We start from the raw sequence: 21478 nt of genomic DNA, 5'->3' as shown, positions 1-21478 counted from the left end.
GGTGTCAGCACAGGCAGGCATTTGGCAAACACAGGGAAACAAGAACTGCTCTCTCCTCCAGTAGAATATATTTCTGTTGTTATCGTCAGTATCGGTACCTTCCATTCACCTGGGCAGTTCTTAGGTATGACTATTGGTCGTTTCCAAGCAGCTGCTCTCTAACCGCTCATGCTCTAACTCTATCCAAGAAGTTAAAGAGGACATATTATCCTCTTCTCCACCTTTTCAAACAGTCTCCTGTGGTCTAAATGAAATATCTGTGCTGTGCTTTGTTCAAAATATAACATGAATCAAGCACCAGAGGAGGTCTGTGACCCTGTATAAACCAGCTCTCTCAGAACACTCCGTTTTGGTGTGTGTGTCTCTTTAAATGAAATGACCACCCCCCCCCCCCCCCCCCCCCCGGTAGACATCACTCCTCTGTAGTGAGAGTAAAAATGGCAGACCCGCGTAAATGATTTTTCTAGTCTGGGGGTGGAGTCCATGAGTGGAGATATCAGGGGAGGGGAGTGGATTTTTTTTTTTTTTACCAGAATCCCACTGTGACATCACAAGGAGAGCAAAATTAAAACGGAGCATTTTTCTCTGTGTTGTAAGACTTATGCAGACCACAAACAAAGGACTGGATGGATTTATTTCACATTTTGTGGGTCTATAGACACTCAGGTTACCCAGATATATGTTCAAAAACACTGTAGAAGAGGATTTTTTTATAATATGTCCTCATAAAGATTTGAAACATTTGAAGACATCTACACATTAATTTGTCTCTATAGAGGCCTGGAAAGTATAACTCCAATTTTATATTTTAAAAATGATAAACACACAGCCACTGATTTCATATTTTTATTGAAAAAAAAAATCCATGCAAGATTAAAACTACAAACTTTTTCCAGTCATGTGTGTGTGTGTGTGTGTGTGTGTGTGTGTGTGTGTGTGTGTGTGTGTGTGTGTGTGTGTGTGTGTGTGTGTGTGTGTGTGTGTGTGTGTGTGTGTGTGCGTACTCTCACATGTGATTTTATGAAACACTCAGATCAATAAAGAACTGCAAAGACAGCAACAGTAAACAAAGGAACTGTTCCGTTTCCTCGAGTGTTTGGAGGAAAACATTTGGTCCCTTAAATCAGCCACTTTTGTACTTTTGTAAAAGGAACTAGAGGGATCGTTAGTTCGGTCATTAGAGTTTCACAACAGCTTCTTTACATATATGCAATCCTCCAGTAACCCTTTACAATTACAATTCAAATCTACAGTTATTGTACACGTTTATCTACATTTCTCTATACAAGTACAGTATATTCAGAGGAACCTTCTATACAAAGCATCTTCTACGTAAATGTTACATTTGTTATACATACTGATCGGCTCAAATGCTAAACATCACCTGCTAATTCAAGTTAACTACAATAACAAATGGGGAAATTGAAGAAGTGAAATCCTTGTTTTTACAACATGCATCCACATGAAAATCAATTAAAATGTTTGTTAAGATTTTATCACTTAAGGGAAACTAAATTAAGAATAGAAAATAGGCTACTTGCCTATAGACTAGCAAAAAAATTAAAATTATATTTTTCTAATTACGTTTTTACTCATTCGATATTTTAAAAAATCCAGTTAATGTTACAAATCATGGATATTGTTAAAAGACTGACTAAAAAATTACCATTAGAAATGTTTGAAAGGCATTCATTACTTTTCTACGGAAGCCCTGAGTGGACATGCATCCATACATTTCATATTACTCCATTCTCCTGTGTTCACGAGTCATTTCCGATTGTTCTCTTGAGATCTGCACTTATTGAAGTTGTTATCTCGAGATAACAACGCTGGTTTCACCGTGATAACGTGTTGTTTTCATGAAATTTTGAGAAAACAACTGAAGTGAACCTGTTATCATAAAAACCAAGGTTGTTATTCCAAGTCGAGATACTGAAAAAGCAACCGGAAATGACTCATTAAAGGAGCAATATGTAGCTTCAGTGTTTATCCAGCTCTGCATCGGTCTGTAAACCTTTCTGTGTTCTAACCTCTCTCCGTTCATGCAGAGGTCGGGCAGAATCAGTTATATCTCAACCAGATCGCTAGCCTGCTTTCTTGCTACAACAACAAACCGTTCAGCACCAGAATCTAAAGTTAGAAGGAGGACATACTGGCTGCTGCATTGTTGAGAAACCAACACTTCAGCATAGCATGTTTTCTTTAATGTCTGATGCTATTGTAAGCTCATTTTATGATTTAATTCAGTAGATATCTTACATATTGGACCTTTAATATGTTAAAACAGAGTTTGATAAAATGTATGGATGCATGTCCTCTTAGGGCTTCCTTAGTTTTCCCCTTAAAACAGCTGGTTAGCGATTTATTTGGAATCTGTTTGTTATGGTTTAAAACAGATTATTGTGATTTTAAAGCATGTGTTTGGTGCTGTATTTTGGTTGAAATATAATTTCAGGTAGTTGATTCAAATTCGTAGTAAAGCCACAGGATGGCTTAATGCTTTTGGTCAGACAGTTTGAATGATTGAAGGGGGAATTTGGAACAAACTTTTGCCAAGATGAAAGCTCTGTTTGCCCATCAGCAGCACTTATTTGGACAGTCAGGAGAGAAAGAAAAAGCTACACGACATCCTTCATTCATTCACTTTAAGTCTGTACACAAAATCATTGAAAATAAAGCCACTGATGTCTATACATTAGTTGTAAATTCACAGCCCTTTTTCTCCCAAAGAATTTGGCCCAGTCAGCCCAGTGTATACGCAAAAACACCTCACTCATTTCACATCACTCGCCAGACAGATTTGGACACCCATTTCACTCACAATTGTCCTCATGCAACAACACTCAAACTTAACAAAAACAACAACTTTAAAGCCAGAAAAAGCTGGCGCAGGTGTGTTAAACTCACAGCAATACTGGCCTCTAGTGGGTGAAATCACTCATCACAGCTCTGAGTGAAGTTTGAGATGACATGCAGGCCACGGTCGACTAAGTTCTACAGTCGTTCATCCGTATTAGTAAACAGCTGCCAACCACTTTTGGCAGAAACAAACGGTACTTTCAGGAAGTTTCATAGCACAAACCCTTAGAAAAAAAAAAAGAATTCAACATTTCAAGTCTGCAGTGTGTAAGGAAGGTCCACACTAGACCGCATACAAGTGAAATTCATCTTGGCTGAAATATTTTCTAGCTGTAGATCAACATAATTTGGAAAGTAGTTCGAAGCAGTTCAATGGTTTCCCTAAGAAAGTTTGCAACCTTCCCCCCTACATCTTGGTCTCACTGGCCGCAGGCCTCTCGTTCTCGTACTCGTTCTCCTGGCAGATGAGCTGGTACGGCTTCTTGTCTGCCTCCTCCACCACCGAGTTCCCAGCCTCAGGGTCCTTCTTCTGCAACTCGTGGCGAGAAAGGTGTTCCACAATACCTGCACCGATGGAGTCTCCGAGGACGTTGGTGGTGGTGCGCAGTCGGTCCCTGAGGACAGACAGAGGAAGAAGTGAGGAAAAGGACGAGGGAGAAAGAGAAAGATGAGACATGTCACAACAAGATGACAGCAGAGAAGAGAGGCAAGATAAAAACAGGTAGAGATAAAGAAGATGAGACGTGATAACAGGAGGACATAAGAGAAGAGAAAATTAAAAAAATTGGACATTAAAAGAAAATTGAAATAGGATGAGAAAAAAGTAGAGGAGACGAAACAAAATTAAAGAAGGCAAACAAAAAAATTGCAATTGAAACAGATTATAAACAAGATAAAGGACAACAGAAGACAACACAAGATGAAACAAGAAAAGTAAAGAATGGACGACAGGAGACAGCCGAAGACAAAACACAAAAAAACTGTAAAGCTGAAACATGATAAGAAAAAAGGAGAGGAGAATGGACGAGATACAAAACAAGATGAAACAAGACAAGACAAATAAATTAAATAAGAAAAATAAAAGAGACAATGAAAGACAGAAAAGACAAAACAAGATCAAACAAGATCAAACAAAATACAAATAAAAGACAGACGTGAACAAAACAGACAAAGCAAGACATCAAAAGACGAGATGAATTTAGAAGAAATAATGCAAAGATTTATGAAGGAGAAGATGAGACACCAAAAGAGAAAATGAGACAAAAATACGACAAGAGGACGGAAGGAAGATGGTTATCAGAAGACGGGACACGATTAGAAATGAGGAAAGAGAAAAGATGAGAAGAAACAAAACAACAGTAGAGTAAACAAAGAAACAGAAGAAACAAAGACCAGAAGAAGCGAGACAAAAGAAGATGCAACAAAAACATTTTTGTTGTTGTTTTATGAAAAGACAAAAAAATGCATTGTATCAAATAGACAAGAGTAACAACTAAAGATTTAGGAAATGTGTTCGTAAATGTGGGTACGCAAGAAATATGGAGGCATGGTGTTCATGCTCCTGGCAGTCTTCAGTCCACATGAATCAAAGCCAGAAGGAGGAAGTAGAGCTTTGCGCTGGGATTGGACACCAACTGAATAAAAACCAGATGGTTGGAGAGACGTGGAATGCGAAGGAAATGCCTATGGAAGCTGCCATTTGATCCTTTTTAACCCTTAAAATCTTTCCCCGTTCAAAGTTGATTGAATTCATACCAAACGGTGCGCTCTCTCCTCACAGCTTGAACCCTCTCACCGCTCTTCCAAAAACAACATTTTGCAGCCTCAAATCATTAGTTTTCTAGGATTTTACACCGCCATACTTACAGAAACCAATCGACAGCAATGATGAGCGTGATGTCATCGGTGGGCAGGCCTACAGAGGTTAGCACTATCACCATGGTGACCAGTCCAGCCTGAGGGATTCCAGCTGCTCCAATGCTGGCTGCTGTTGCCGTGATACTGACAAGGGGGGGAAAAAGTTTAAAAAAGAAGAAGAAGAGAAGTTTGAATCATCTAAATAAAAAAAAAAAATCAAACATCTGAGTGCAGCTGTTACAGACATGTCCTTGGATTGACCTGTCAGTCATTACTCGGCAACAGCACAGAAGAGGATCATTCCTTTGGTTGAAATACTATCCTCAATCAAACACCATGACTGGTGGTTAAAGTCATTGGTGAAGCCGTAACATGTGGGTTTTAGGGGCTTGGAAATGCTTCCAATGAGTTAGGCAACTTTTCTTTTCTCTATAATGAAAGACAAATGGAGGCCTAATGGAAATATTCCCCCAAGGCAGGCAGGCGTTTATGACTCAAATCCCTTTGTTTCCATTTAAGTTGCACAAAAATCACTAGATGTAAAACTTGTATTAATTAAATGACTGATTAAATGTGTACATGTTAGCAGGTATATTTCAAGTACTGTGCATGACATACCTGATGGTGAGAATCTGTCCAAAGTTGAGGTCATAGTTATTGACCTGAGCGATAAAGATGGCTGCCAGGGCCTCGTATAGCGCAGTGCCATCCATGTTTATGGTGGCGCCAACAGGGAGCACAAATCGGGTCACGCGTTTGTCCACCTTGTTGTTCTCCTCCAGGCATTTGAAGGTGATGGGCAAAGTGGCAGAACTGAGAGGGAAAAGGAGGAACAATATGATTAAAAGTGAAAAAATGCAAAATGAAAAAAAAGAACTTGGAAATCATATAAGAAGGTCGATGAATCCGTGCAGTCCCATACCTGGATGACGTTCCCAGAGCAGTAACCAGCGCCTGCAGAATCCCGGCGATGAACACAAAAGGGTTCTTCCTGGTGATGACGAAGTAAAGCGTTGGCAGGACCACGATGGCGTGGATGAGCAGGCCACAGATGACGGTCACTGTGTACATTCCCAGCTGTCCACCCATGGATGTGATGTCGTCCATCTCCACAATCTTACCCGCAATCAGGAACAGGATACCAATGGGGGCATACCTGAGGAATGGAGGCGTCTTGTTTTGACTGTTTTTCCAACACCATCTCTAAACGCATCAATCGCTGCTGGTACTTACCACATGATGATGGCGACCAGCCTCATGATGGCCTCGTTTAGACAGTCGAAGAAGTCCTTGAGGGCCTGCCCCTGTTCTTTCATACTGCCGATGATCAGACCGAAGCACATGGAGAACACCACCAGGCCCAGAGCGTTGACCCCGTTCACTGACCCCGGCACCGGGATCATCTCCTCCCGGGTTATCTCATGGCTACCATTGACAGCGAATATCGTGTCATTCACTGTCATGGTAACGTGGACTACTCTCTTGGCATACTGCGTCTTAAACTGGATTAAAAATAAACAAAAAAACGGTAGTGATTAAAACCTGGGAAAATACGATTTTATACTTTAGGGGAAATACTTTGAAGCACTTGCATGTCAGAATGCACCTGCTTTCAAGTTTCTACCTTACAATTTGAAACTCAGAATTTCACAACCTCACAAAAATGAGGAAGTGAAAGTGGCTTGAGATAAAGACTTTGGTTAAAAAAACTGAACCATGTTAGGTGAAATCAGGTGCTTTTTTTGAGTCCCGCCTGTGTCTTAAATACGTTTTAGAAAACTCCCTTTTGTTCCTGATATGTTGTAATTATGAGCAAAAAGTGAATCAACCACTGGTTATGTTAAAAAATAAATTATGATTCACCGTATTAACAGTACATTCAGATGGGACAGCTGAATTTATTAAACTTACTGCTAGTATATCAGAGACAGAGGCCAAAGTATGGAAGCCCAGAGTGGACATGCATTCAAACATTCTATTAACTCAGTTTTCCCATGATGACACGTAGTTTGTTTTCTCGAGATGAACTTGTGTATCTTGGATCCTCAGAGTTGCAAAAGCCCAAAATAAACATAGAAGTAGGTTAAACTTATCTCATCAGTGTGGGCAATGGCAGAATGGCGAGTTGTGGTCTGGCCTATCACAGGGACAAGACTATTGGGCCTGCGCCCCGAAAGTAATGGTGCTAGAGACCGAGGACCCCGAGGTCACTGGAGGTAATTAAAGATAAGACAAAGATAAGATAAACTTTATTGAGCCCCCATAGGGGAAATGTTTTTGTCACAACAGCTCAAGAAACAGGAATATAATTATCAAAAATAACAAGAAGTTAAAACATATGTGCATCAGTTAAATAAAGGGAGAAAAAATACAATAACAGAACAATACAAGGTATTTACACTTCCACTTGTGGGAAGAGTTATTATTATTAAAAACACACACAGTGTGTAGCATTATTGATATGGGTCATGAGGTGGTATAGGTTGTTAAGGCATTTATCTTTTTTTTTACACATTACATTAATTCCAGCATAAATCTCCTTAAACAAATATAGTTTTATTTTAAATTGAACTACTTTTTTTGCATTTATTTTCACAGGAATGGGTAAAATATGTCATTTCAAATCATTTTAATATTTCTGAAGACATCTAGAGACCCCGTCTCAGTGTGACCCCTGACCCCCCACTTTGGGAACCACTGTTCTAGATCACCAGAAAGTTAGAAAAGTTAGAAAACCAGCTTTGTTATCATTAGATTATGAGATGCATCAATCTGTTATAATGGGACAACCATCTTTCATATCCAAAGATAAAGAAATAAATATGTTGATATCTCAAGATATAACAACCAGAAGTTACTTGTTAACACAGGAAAATACAGAAAATAAAAAATGTATGAATGCAAGAGAAGAGAAAACTATTACAGAGAAACCCTGTGTTGACTTAAAGAGAGGATTTGATTAGGGGTCGATTTGTAGCTTACCTGTTTGGTGCAAGCCTCCACAAGGTTAGGAGGAAACATGTTTCTAGAAAACACAACAAAAAAAAAATTAAAAAATGTTTCACAAATTAGAAATGCTAAAAAAAAAAAAAAAAAAAAAGAAAAGACAAACAACTGTTCTCAAAATGTAAATAACTACAGAAGCCCTGAGTGGACATGCATACATACATTTTATTTACTCCATTTTTTTTTTTTCAATATCTTGACTTATTTATCGAGATTAAAACATTATTTTTCCAATGACAACAAATAAATTTCAGTTGTATTTTGAGATCTCAACTTATTTTTCACTGGATGTGAGGATAACAAAGCTGGTTTTCCAGTTATAACAGATTAAGTTATTTAATTGTCTTGAGATACAAAAGCATGTTTCCTGGTGATAACAGGATATATTCAGATGTCTAGAAAACAAAACAATAGGCTGGTCACTATGGCCAGAACACAAATAAAAATGAATGGATGCATGTCCACTTGGGGCTTCTGTAAGAAACACATAAGGGCCGTCTGATATTGACTTTGAAATCTTCAGATGGCACAGAACTTGTGTGTGCAGTCACCTGATCAGGTCGAGGAAGGCGTCTGCAGGGCTGATCTGCTCTATCTTCGGCTGCTTGGCGAACTCATCCCTTGATCCTTTCCCAGGGTGAATGATGAGCACCATGACGATACCGATGAACACAGCGATCACGGTGGTGGTGGTGTAATAGATCACAGCCCTCATGCCCATTTTCCCAGAAGCACGGCTGTCCAGAGCGGCCATACCTGAACAGGACACACCATGTAAACATGCGTATATCTGGACTACAGGTATTGTACTCTGCAGGATTTCCCAAACAAGTATTTATCCACTGGTAGGGTCGTTTTTCACATAAAAATGAGACAGTGATATTAACAATAAAGTGCTTAAAACTAATCATATTCCATGACATTTTGTGCCGCAGATACTTTTTTAATTGTGTTTTTGTGAGTTTTAGTGATGATGACTTAAAATGTAATGGCAGGAAGTACCAGAATCTTATTTTGCTACTTTCCCCTATAGTTCAGGATACTCTGTGCCAAATGTCATATTTGTATGGCTATTGATGCAATTATAACAAGATAATATGTGACTTTACATTATCTTGACTGAAGCATTTAAAAAAAATAATTTTTTGGCCCCCCAGGACCAAACGGCCCTGAGTTGGGAATAGTTATCAGCTTGTGATGGCCCAAGGTACAGTATGGGCTAATTAAACATAATATTTAAAAAAAAGGGACCTATCTCCCGCACGAATACTATCAGAAGCATGAATGGATATTAGTGCTGGATTAATTCCAAACACTTCCTGTAGAGGGAGCAGCAGTGCTTTTAGCTACTTTGTGGCATCATGGAAATTGGGGATAATACCAGTGAGAGGTGTTTTAATAGATTAATGCAACAATTCTCTCACTCATTGCCGAGTTTCATGCATCAATTTCCTATACGATAAGAAACATTTTACTTCCAGTAACATATCCTACAGATGATAAAACATGAAATGTTTCCTTCAGTGAAGAGAGGCATTGAAGAAGTTTGATTAAGTTCCAAATAATGTGCATTAATCGCAGTATTAAGTGAATAAAACGGCTGTGTGTTTCTGACTTTATTGCTGTTTTGTAGGTGGCGTGCAACAACAGCGTGTAGTTGCAGCGTGACCTCAGAGTTTGCATGAATGTGTCACTTACCACAGAGGGGCTCACAGCCCCTCTGAGTATACTGCTACAGCCTGGGAAAAACCTGTAATTACAGGTGGAATACACCTGTCTGGATTATCTTCTAAACTATCTGTGACAACAAAGAGCGGCAAAGAAACACAATCTGACTCTGACCTTTACAGGCGGAAAAACTACACCTACTGCAGAGCACCCGGGGAGTCGGGGAACAGATCCACCATAACACATCTGGGGACATATTCGTACTCAGACAGTGCAGGGACAAACTCTGCACCTTTGGAAAAACTTTCATTGATCATACAACAGTGCAACTTGCCTGTGTGTGTGACGTTAGCGGCAGACAGTTACAGTTTAACAGACTGACCTCAATTGAGCACTTTTAAAAATGTGCAACAAAAAATGACGTCTCTAAGACAGAAACTGTCCAAGAAAGTGCACGTAGCAACAGCTGGATACAGACAGAAACATTTGTTGCAGCAGTTTTTGGAAAAAAAATAATAAAGCGGCAGAGAAATCGTCCTCTCTGCAGCACCCAAAATTAAAAGTGGGAAGAAAATAAACATATAGGAGGTTGATGCTGGGGGCTTAAAACTGTCCCCCACAGCTCTAATAGCATTAAACAGACTTTGCAGGGATGAGCGTGGTGAAAAGAACTGCAGCCATTGGAAACAGACAAGCTGGAAAACAGACAAGCGGCCTCAATAGGCGTGACAGTGACGCTGTATTTTCAAAGTGTCAGCTCCTATTATGGCCATTATCTTCATTCAGAGCTGTACAAGGCAAAGCGGGTCTTTGTGTGTAGAGAGATGTATGTGTTCCTTTCATTCTTGTGTGTGTGTGTTTGTGCACTTGTGTGTGTGCATGGGCGTACCTACTTCCCCAGCTATGGCCTTCCCTGCTCCTCTTGTCTCAACATGCCCACTTAGCCTTTTATCCGATTCTTTTTGATCCTCCTCGTCCTCCTCTCCCTTATTCGCCTCTCCAAAATTCCTCGCCTCCTCTCTGTACCTCCTCTCCATCCCCTACCTCTTGTTTCAGAGCGCCCCTAAGTACCCCTCCCCTGACCCCCTCCTCTCCTTCTTCTTCTTGCACGCTGATCTTATTGCTGCAATCCTCCTTTCATAGCCACCCTTATCCTCCCAACGATCCATCCCTCCCTCTCCTCCTGTTCCCCTCCTTTTCCTTTTCTGACAGCCCTGGGAAAACTTGTTGACTTAGTCGGCCCCGCACGCACACAATGATCCCCAGGCTGTTGTCCGGGCAACAACGGACGCAGCCTCACCAATTCGGTCCTTTTCAAAAGAAGCGAGGTTGAAGGAGATGCAGGGAGAATGACTTTCTTTCTCATAAGGGGGAATGTTCATCAAACACAAAAGTGAAGGCCTGCTTTGAGGGGGGAAAGTTGAAGCGCAGGACATGGCAACTGCAAGAGGTCCGTCCAGAGGGCAATTAACAACCACGGACCCCCCCCGGCAAAGAACGACTCCTGCGCACCAGCAAGATTTGACCTGAAGGTTTGTAGTCCATGCATTAGTCTATTGAGTTTACTAGTCAGAGTAGCTTTTTTTTTTTGCTGGAAACTAACCTGCTTTAATTACAAATTTTCATTGGCTCCAGTCACTCAGGTGTGCTTCCTCTGTCTTTGATTGTATTTTAATAAATGTGTGTGGATGTTGGAGTGCTTAAGTTGAACAAAAGAAGGAGTTTGAACATCTCATCTTCTGAGCTGAATTTCTAATTTGTCACCCCAACTTTATCTGGACTTTTTCCTGCCAGTCTCTAACTAAATTTAAGAAGACCAAGAAGTTGCAGAGAGAAGTTGCCAACTTGTGAATGCAGCAGCTGATATTCAGGAAAATTCGCGGTTAAGGCAAAAACTGTCATCAGATTGTCAGACTCCTTTGCTCGGCCTTTCATGTTGGGGAATGTTGTTCTGTGACTTCTGCAGCATCCTTTTGACATCAAGTGCTGCCTCCTGAGACCTAGTTCTTCCATCCAACAGGGAAAATCTCTGCTGCGAGGGACATGTGTGAATGAGGAACTCTAGAAAATTCAAGGGACAGGCTTTCCTGAAATCCACGTGTGAAAGGGGCTAATTGTTGACGTTTTAATGTAGATAATGAAGAGGTCTTGTACCACAGAAATGTTCAAATATGTTGTTATTGTGACCGTGGGTATTTGAGCAAGCATTAAGTGTGTCAAATGAGTGTCATTTAATTCAAGTCTTTTCCTTTTTTTCAATGTCAGGATCTGGTAAACAGTCTGTAGTCTCTATGCTTAAACGTTAACAATACTGGTCTTCACTAATCTCATGATTATGAGCATTTCTTTGGGAGGTGCAGAAGTGGAAAACAAAGCATTGATATATATTTCCTATGAGTTCAATTTTGATACGCTTGCTATTTCAAGTTGCATATTCCAAAATTTCCGACAACTTAATTTTCTCTACTGCACTAAATGTCAGGCAATGACACTTTTATATGTGTTACATTTTATCCGAGGCTTAACTAATGCACGGCATGTATGCATATATTTATATACATGCAGTACGTATTAAAACCACAGCAGAAGATCAAATATGCAGAGTTCCAAATGGACCATCTCCAATAACACCGTGACTCTAATTGAACACAGTCAAGGACAATTCTGGAGAACATTTTGGACCGACATTTTACAGCTCGGAAGGAACATACTTTTAGGAATCAGTGGTAACATTTACAATTAGAAAAAATACTTTGCAAATCTATTTAATGGGACGGCAGGGCAGGAGAGAAACGGGCCAATCAAAAGTTGAGAATTGCTCAAACTCCTGCACAATGTCTAGAATGTTTATTGTTTATATTTACTAGACCTTTCCCCGTTGAAATTTTAACACAGAAATGTTGCCAATAAACATATTTTTGCATGTTAGACTGTGTGCAGAAAATTTGATTTCAGTTTTTCAAATTTTTGAAAGTGACCTACAGAATCCTTGAGTTTCCATTATTTTAAAACGTCATCATTTTCATACGCTGACTCTCAAAGAACTTGTCCTGAAGGAACCGCAACACACACCATCTTTCTCCTATCAGTGTTTTTGCTGTTGTAACTCCTTGTCCTGGTTTTCCCCCTGACTCCCCCTCCTCCTACAGTAGACTAATTCTCCCCCCTTGACGTGACCTCCTCTGTAATCATCCTTCTCTTCCTCTTTTTTTACAACCCACATCCCCTCTCCCTGTCCAGCCCCTTCTTGGCCCTGTAAAAAACTCTGCGGTGGACCCTGGGCTCTCTTAATGAAATTCCTGGATACAATGTGGAATTTGAAGCAAACCAACATTAAGTGGTTAGTTGGAAATGCTGTTGTAAATCCAAATCCACGTTGATGAACAAAAGGGATCAATGACGACGCTACAGCTACCTGCTCTCTTTTTCTCACACTCTTGTTGAACCTGTCATACTTTCCTTCATCTGCTACTTTTCATGGCTCCTCTGAACTCTGCTGAAGGATACTGATTCAAAATTCAGCTGCATTTTAAGAGGTTAAACAAGAAAATTAAACTGTCTGAGGCAGAATTTAGCCTTTGGAGCATGACCCAGAGTTTGCACAGGAACGCTGAGTTGGCAGAAAATAAGTCAGAAAGCTAAACCTCTTGTTCTTATTATTTATTACTTATTACTCATACTGTCTTCATGTACGTAAAGCAATTGTTTTAGAGGTGGAGTCTCCTGAGTTTCCATTGAGGATGTAAGACAATAAGTTTTATAGGAAAGTTTTTCTATCCAACAGTGCAAACAGCAAAAAAGCTACATGATTGAGAAATTGTCTTCAGGATCAAGATTAGGTTTCGTCCTCTAAAACTACACAAAGTCTTTCAACTTGTAAAATGTTGTATGTCTTTAAAACTACAGTCGCAGTTTCAGCCAGACTCTGACAAACAACACAGTATAAGAAGAAAAACCGACACATTCACAAGCATCTGTTGAGTCAAAATCGTCATAAAGTATGCAGCTGTGTTTCAGAGTTACACACATGTATACAACATGGACGTCACCCGTCAGTTTCTGAAGAAGTGTTTTGAAGCCATCTGCACCTAACTTTCAATCAATCAAGAAACAGAGGAAGAAGTGGAGCTGAGGCGTGTCTTAAGCCTCCTGGAAAACATTTTAGGTCAGTCAAATAAGCCACACTCACAGGTATGAATAACCCTTTAGCCTTAATATAATCAAAACAGATGAGCCGTAAACGTTTTTACCAATAAAGAAATGAGCTATAGGGAACTGTTTTCTGAAGCAGGCTGTAAACGTGATTGCATGCTTTTAAAATGGCCTTTTCAAAAAGCAGGTAAAATACCTTACTCTTTGTCTGTTAAAATTACAAAAGAGCAGGAGTAAACTGGACTAGAACATTGATCATTATTCTTGATAAGGGATGAGTTTAATGGAGACGAGTGTGCTCTTACATGCCTGCCAGAACACCCCCCCCCCCCCCCCCCCCTCCCCTCCCCACTGGATTGTTGATGGACGGTTTTCCTCCCCCCAACCCCCTTGCTCCCTATCCCTCTTCCTGCATCTTATACCATCTCTCCCCCTATCCCTTTCCAAGCCCGGCGCAGTCTAGGCCTGTGAAGACTGTTTCGTCATGAGCCGGGGATCCTCATGATGGATAGGCCGGGTCTTTGTAATACAGCAATAAGTAAGGTCTTTTACCTGCTTTTTGTAACATAACAATGAGTAAGGTCTTATCGCTGCATTGGCAACTTTTCAAACTCATTGCAGACAACTCTGCAGGCCTCATTCGTTACTTGTGATAACTTGAAACATGATGTTTATCTGGACTTGTCAGGTTAATGTGTCTTATTTAAAGTGCAATGAGGTTTTTTTGACTAGAAATTAGACAAATACACTCGTTGAGGTTTGAGTTTTTCCTGAGAATTTGTGCTCTCCAACACAGGCAAGGGAACTTTTAAATACATAAAAACACTTCTGTGTTGCTGTAAGTCGGTCATGTAGGAGTTCATTTGTATCCAGCGTGATTACATTCTTTTAGGGTGTAACCGGATCATGTCAACCCAAAAGCACATGCTGAGCTCTCTTTTTGTGTGTAATAGGACATGTTAAGTCAATTGATAACCAGTTCCTCAATAGAGATACAAGTCAGCAAATTAAGCTATTTCTGCATTTTAGATTGAAAAGCCCTCATATGCTTTGTCACCTGCACTGTAGAGTTTTGTGTATGGAAGCCCGAAGTGGACATACATCCATACTTTTTATTTTACTCCAGACATTTCCAGTTGTTTTTTTCTGGGGATCTGGATTTTTAAAAATGTTTTTATAAAGTGATAACGAGTTAATTTATCTAGATCTCGAGAAAGGGGAACAGGGAACAGGACAACTAGCTGTAGTCATCAGTCATCTACCATTAGTGTGTGAATCTGTAGGTGTGACCTGTGGTGTAAAATCACTTTGAGTAGTCAGAAGAGAAGAAAAGTCCATTTAGAGTCCATTTACCATTTCACTAGAAAATTGACTCGTTATCATGGAAAAATTGAGTAAAATAAAAAGGATGTAGCCTATATCTTAATTAATAATAATTATTTGCTAAACTGCTTTAGTTAAGATTTTACTTCCTGTGTCGTATTTTCAGTAGATGCATGTTATGAACTTCTCTGTATGATGCAGACGTCTGTTGCATACATCAGAATACGTTTGTTTTTTTAATGTTAGCTGCACAATCAAACTTTGATCCAAGCACAACCGAGAAAGTTTAACAAAAAAATGAAAACATGATAATCACTTTGGTGAGGGATTTCTCTTTTCTGGAAATGGGGTAGGCCACATTTTAAACGTATCAGAATGTGTAAATGTGTTATTTAACAGATCTCAGTGCATCTGATCACTTTGATATTAGCACATTAACACACACACACACACACACACACACACACACACACACACACATAAGAAAGCTGGTGATGTGTGACGTGGCTTCAAAACAGCCCTCTTTGTTAGTTTGCACATGTTGTCGCAGCGGTCATGTGACATGATGTCAGCGGATGCTGATGTTACGCCCTGCTGCAGCACAAAGCGGGTTATTATCGGACAGCATGTCTCTGTCATCTCCTCAGACAACTGGCTTCTTAGCCTGTCAATCACCGCTCAGAGACTGGACACTCGGTCCCTGCACGTCCCGCCTACATTGAGCTGCTGACCGGTGTTTTAGGAAACTGACATTCTCTTTAACTTTATCTTCACTTTTACTTCCATGAAAAAGTAAAGTCTCTGCATGATAACAACCCCCAAAGGCCTTCTCCTCTGAAAGAAAGCACCCCTGTATGTCTGACTGGATTTATGAACCACATCAACAGTGCTGAATGAAGTCACTCTGCCCCTGGATTAGACATTTAAACTTCTCTGTCATATGTTTGTGTTCTTCCTGAAATCAAGCCAGGGATACACATGAACTGCAGAAGTTATAAACTCACTGAAAGCTCAGATAATTCCACTAATGCTGGACAAAACAAAGTAACCACTGATGTGCTCATGTTGTACCAAGATCCAGACATGGGTCAAGCATGTGATTAAAACCTGTACTGTAAGTTTCCAAATATGTCTCTCTCTCTCTCTCTCTCTCTCTCTCTCCCTCTCTCTGTTTCTCTGTTTTCCCTCTCTCGCTGAGGTCATCCTAACGCCGTCATCCACTGATGCCCAAAACCAACAAACAGCATCGGCTGAACAAACAGCCGGCTCACTCATGAGATCCATGTTGGTACACTGCAAAAACTCAAATCTCAGCAAGTTGTGTAGTCAAAAATATCTCATCAGACTTAATGTAAGCCACATTCAGACACTGAAAAGTCCAGGTATTCATCTTATTTTAAGACATAAAACACAAAATAAGGCATGTATTGCCTGTAATAAGTTGTGCAGCAAGCACAATGCACTTATTTTAAGTGTCTTGAAATATGACACTACATCTCATTTTGGATATTACATCTCACTACAAGAAAGTCATGCGCATTTTGCATGCTGTATTAGCAGCCAGTTTTACTCATGATGAACAATTCTGACATTCTTATCTTGAAATAAGATGTTTATCTGGACTTGTCAGGTGAAGGTGGCTCATATAAAATGAAATAAGATATGTATGACTAGGAATGAGATAAATACATTTGCTAAGATTTGAGTTGAGTCACCAAAAATTCCAACTTAAAAAATAAAAAGGCAACATCATCGGCATAGAGTGACATTTTTTGGGTTGAGGTAATTTATCGGTGGGGTGCTGGTGGCACGGTGGTTAATGCCCCATGTATGGAGGCTATAGTCCTCAAAGCGGGCGGCCCAGGTTCGAATCGAGCCTGTGGCTCCTTTCCCGCATGTCATTCCCTACTCTCTCTTTCTGATTTCCAGCTCTATCCACTGTCCTATCTCTACATTAAAGGCACAAAAAGCCCAAAAATAAATCTTTAAAAGAGGCAATTTATCGGTCTGAGATTGCTGAAATTCCCACAATGTACACTAGACATGGAAGTGGTCATCATCAAACCAGAAAGGTCCTGCTGGGAAATAATTAGCTAAGTTAGCCAAACAGGTAGGAGTCCATTCAACTACAAAATCTGGTGGTGTAACCAATAAAACGTGTAATATATCTGAAAAACAACAGACTGAACTTCAAGAAAACTAAGACTGACAGTCATCATGATCTTTACATTTATAAAACTCATGTTCTAAATTTAAGGCAACGAAATCTTCAAGCATACGGTTGATTGGACGGTTGATTGGTGGAAAACCTTTTTTAGGAAATTAAGAATTAAGAATAACCAATGTGACTATGACTCTTTTTTTTAAAGGATTTATGAGCTTGCTGTGTGAAGCTGTTTGATATAAATTTAGAACAAAAACAAAGTGCCACAGGATTGAACTTGTAGGCTGTACGTTGTGTTGGCTAATTTTAGATATCTGAGGTGCAGTCAAACTAAAAATAGCCAATGACAGCCGAGCAATCTTTTTCCCGACATGATAACAAGCATGTGTGAGTGCTGTGAATAAGCCTTGGGTGTGTGCAACATTGTCATATTTAGTTGTCAAAATGCAGTCACTTCTGTTTGATTCATAGAGATAAGATGTAATGAGGGTGAGAGTTGAACATCGTGCAAGAATGTGACTCCTTCCTCTCCTCCCACATGTTTTTGAAATAGACGTGCGCAGTGTTTTTCATATTTTAAATATGTTGTTGTGTGGAAGTTTTGAAATATACAGGAACAAAGAGGTGAATTAACTTGCGAAAAGAATCATATTTGATGGCGGATGCTTCTGCAGGCATCGGTCGCTCGGTGCACTGCGTCGGCCTGAGCGTCATACCTGTGATGAGGCTGGAGACCAGAAGGGGCAGCACGAGCATCTGCAGCATCCTCATTAGCAGCTCTCCAGGAAAGGAGAAGAACTTCACTTCGCGGTACGACATCTTATAAGGCCGCACGGCAAATCCCAGGATGATGCCTGCAGAGAGGATCGTACGTGGAAGAAAATCAAAAAAACATAATTGAAATAGAGCGGAAAAGCGATTTGAACAAAGAAAATGTGGAATATTATTGTCATTATTTTTTTTTAAAATTTAACTATGGACCAAAAGTTCAATGGTTAGCGTTGTCACGTCACAGCAAGGAGGGTCCTGGTTCGAATCCCCCCGTCAGACAGAGAGCCTCTCTGTGTGGAGTTTTCATGTTCACCATGTGCATGCTTGGGTTCTCTCTGAGAATTCCAGCTTCTTCCCACAGTCCAAAAACTCTCAGCTCTTTGGGTTAATTGGTGAATCTAAATTGGCCGTACGTGTGAGCACAAATGTTTCTCTGTCTCTATAGGTCAGCCCTGAGGTCGACTAGCAACCAGTCCAGGGTGTACCCTGCCCCTGGACTCCTGCCCCTGTGACCCCGAACATGATCAGCAGAACAGATGATGGATTTGACATATTTTGATGATTACATTAAACCAAACTAAAATCAAAACACATAACCCAACACAAGGATAAACACACATTCACTTGCACACTCACACACACAACATTTAGACCAACCTATGATAAGATAAATGTTTCTAAACCGTGTGTTAAGGACACTCAAGCATACATATCATTACATATACTACATGTAATGTTAAACGCAAACCATCCAATTGGGAATACGCAAAAATATCATACGCATCAAAATAAAGCTCTCAGTGTAAAAATCAAAATGCTCTCATGCTCAGTCCAAATGTTCATACACCACTGTTGACATTTTAAATTGTTAGTTTGCAATTTCTCCATGTGGAGAACCAGTTTGTGAAGAATGCTGGGGTTTGTGTCTTCCAGTCTTTATAAATATCAGTTGTACCCTGCCAATCAAAAAGCGCTGTTTGAATGTGTGAAGGGAGAATAAAAAGAATCCTAGAAGAAAGAGTGTAAAATAAAGTTTAACAGACATCAAAATGTTTTAATAATGATACATTTGTTGTGCTACAATAGCACTTGACGTTTCCCCTTATAATTATATAACCGTCTGGCATCCCCACTCGGTGATTTAGCTGTGCTCCCTCACACTTTCACAAAGTGCACATGTGACTCACGCTGAGGAATGATGCAGGTTAAGTGGGGACGATCTGATGCAGGTCAAAGCCTGTGACAACTTGATTCAAGGGAGAGGTAGTCTTCCATTGTGCAAACGCCTGCATCTGTTTTTTTTTTTTTTTATCGTGACTAGAAAAAGAGTGCAGTTTAAGATTCTTCATATTGTGCAATGACCGGTCAGGGGTTTAATTTTGAGCACACAGGGGGGGGGTCTTTGAAGTCTATTGTCTCAACAAGCAGTTTGTCCACTGCTGCGATAATCCTCCAGTAAGCCCAGGTGGCTGAGCAAGCAGCCAGTCAGTGAAGAATACCCTGACTTTAACAATCAATCAGACGTGTTTGTCATGGCTCGGTGTAACTCTAGCAGGGCTGCAGATGTGCAGGAGGTGGGTGGGCCCGGCTCGCTTCCTACCGAGAAGGTCGTGAAAGGTTAATGGAAAGATGTCAAAGGTCAAAGTGGGTCAGATAAAAGCCGGTGTGCGGAGTTCATCTGAGTTCCCTCTATTCATTCCTCCAGAGGATTTGTTTCAATTCTTCTCCTTCTTCCGTCCTGCACAGGGGGGGGGGGGGGGGGGGGGGGGGGGGGCATCGGTCACACAGGATTGATTTGTTGAAGGGTTGATGCAGAAAATCTGGTGCCCTCTTTTTTTTACAAATATGGTAGGGGGGAGGGGGTTAAGGGGAAATTAGGAAACAAAGTGTCGTCCACTTCTCTCCGGGTGCCCTGTGGAAACATCTCAACTAAAAAACTCTTCTCACTCACCGATGATGACAGCAGCGACGGTGAAGATCACAAAGGCATTTCTCATGAAGCATCCTTTCACGTCGCTCCTGGTGATGTTCTCCACTCTCTTCTTGGCCAGCAGCGACCTGGACTGGATCCCGGCTCGGATCTGGTGGAGACCGCTCCGGCTCCTCTGGGGGTTCTCCCCGTTGCTCTGAGTCATGTCTTGCCGCTGGAGTCCTCAGATGTCTTGTAAATTGTTTTTCTTGACTTGACTTGACTTGAACTGCTCTTCACTTTGAGGGGGAACACCTCAGAGGTGCGGCTAATTCACTTATCGGTTGTTCCTCCTCCTCCACACTGTTGCTACTTCTTTGGTTACAAGAGTCCTGACAGAGAGGGCAGACATGTTCATCAAATGATTAGTATAAGACATTTAAGCACAAAAAACAATTAGAAAAAGTAAACAACTTCCTCTGTCACATCTCTATTGCTTCAAACATCCACATTTTTCTAGTTTTATTTCACTTTTTGCCTTCCTATACTCTTACTTTTCACGCAGTATGGATTAAAATATAAATATCTTACCCTCTTGGACTGAAAAGAAAGACTGTGAAATGTGGCATAACTCAACTTTAGCACATTTCAAACATAAAAGCATGCAGCCTGAGAGCTTCACAAAATAACAAACAGACAGTAAACTGACAGCAGCAGATTGAATTATTAAAGGCTAAAACAAAAAAGTTGAAGTTTTCTGTGAAGGAAATGCTCAAAGACAGGCGAGTGAAGCACACATGTGTTGCAGCGACAGCTCTACCAGCATGCAGACTTCCTCCTGTGTACACTCTGGCTACTACTACACGTGTACAGTGTGGGTCTAATGGTTACACAAACACTCTCACACACACACACACACACACACACACACACACATACACATGAACATTAAACTCTTTAAAAATGCTGAAATGCTGAGATAGAAGTTGTCTGTACCTTTAGGCTTGAGCAATAACTTCCTCTGGAGTAATGTCTCTGTGTTAGTCAGGGAGGAGGGGGGGGATCAGTGTGAGAGGGACAGAGGATCTCTTTGGCTGTGAGCTGGTCGGTGCGAGCAACCAGCAATGAGGGAGTGAGAGGAGAGATGGGAGGAGAAAGGAGCGACCGGGGAGGGGATGAGGGAATAAAAAGGAGGCAGTGAGAGAATGGAGGCGGTGCTATAGTAGAAGAAAAACTAGTCTTAAGTCAGTCACAAAGTGCGGGCTTGTGGGGAGGTGAGGCGGGAGCTCCCAAAAAAAAGTGAAGTAATTTAGAGGAGGGAGGGTGCTTTTCAGACAGAGGAGAGCTTGAGGAATAATGAGCTTTTCCGAGCAGGAAAAAAAAAAAAGGGGGGAGAAAGGACCTTCTTGTTTTCTTCTGTCCCTCTCTGCCTTCCTTTCAAAATGGATTTTCACGCTTGATAAGTTCAACCTGATTGGAGATTCCTGTGGAGAGCGAAGTCAACAGAGACACAAAAGACACACATCCATCAAAAAAAAAAAAAATGAAGAAAGAATAATAATATGGAAGTGGATTAGCTCCTTCATGCATTTATTTTTGGCACTTGTCCAACCAACACACTCATCAATCAATCTCCCTTTTGCTGCGTTCGACTGCACTAAACATTTACCCAAGACAAAGTCCACTTTTTTATTCATGGCTCTTTTTCGTTTGTGGAGCTAAACAGAGGCGGGTAAATATTTACCAAGTGCCAATGGTACAACTGGTGC

At 40.7% G+C, this 21478-nt stretch overlaps 1 protein-coding gene across 1 annotated transcript; it reads right to left on the bottom strand.

The window, feature by feature from the left end:
* Nucleotides 1-832: 832 nt before the first annotated feature.
* On the bottom strand, nucleotides 833-20862 carry slc1a3a (solute carrier family 1 member 3a). Its single transcript, XM_020640836.3, has 10 exons — nucleotides 20706-20862; nucleotides 19752-20101; nucleotides 17746-17883; nucleotides 8274-8478; nucleotides 7699-7741; nucleotides 5950-6218; nucleotides 5639-5872; nucleotides 5335-5529; nucleotides 4726-4860; nucleotides 833-3473 (listed from the first exon to the last, which is right to left on the bottom strand). The coding sequence occupies exons 2-10, from the start codon at nucleotides 19933-19935 to the stop codon at nucleotides 3266-3268; spliced, it is 1611 nt and encodes a 536-aa protein (XP_020496492.1). The 5' UTR covers nucleotides 19936-20101; nucleotides 20706-20862; the 3' UTR covers nucleotides 833-3265.
* Nucleotides 20863-21478: the final 616 nt, after the last annotated feature.

The sequence above is a fragment of the Labrus bergylta genome, chromosome 2 (assembly GCF_963930695.1).
Source record: "Labrus bergylta chromosome 2, fLabBer1.1, whole genome shotgun sequence".
Classification (NCBI taxonomy): Eukaryota; Metazoa; Chordata; class Actinopteri; order Labriformes; family Labridae; genus Labrus; species Labrus bergylta.
Note: the sequence above shows the minus strand (reverse complement) of the source record. Positions and strands in the feature narration are given on the sequence as shown.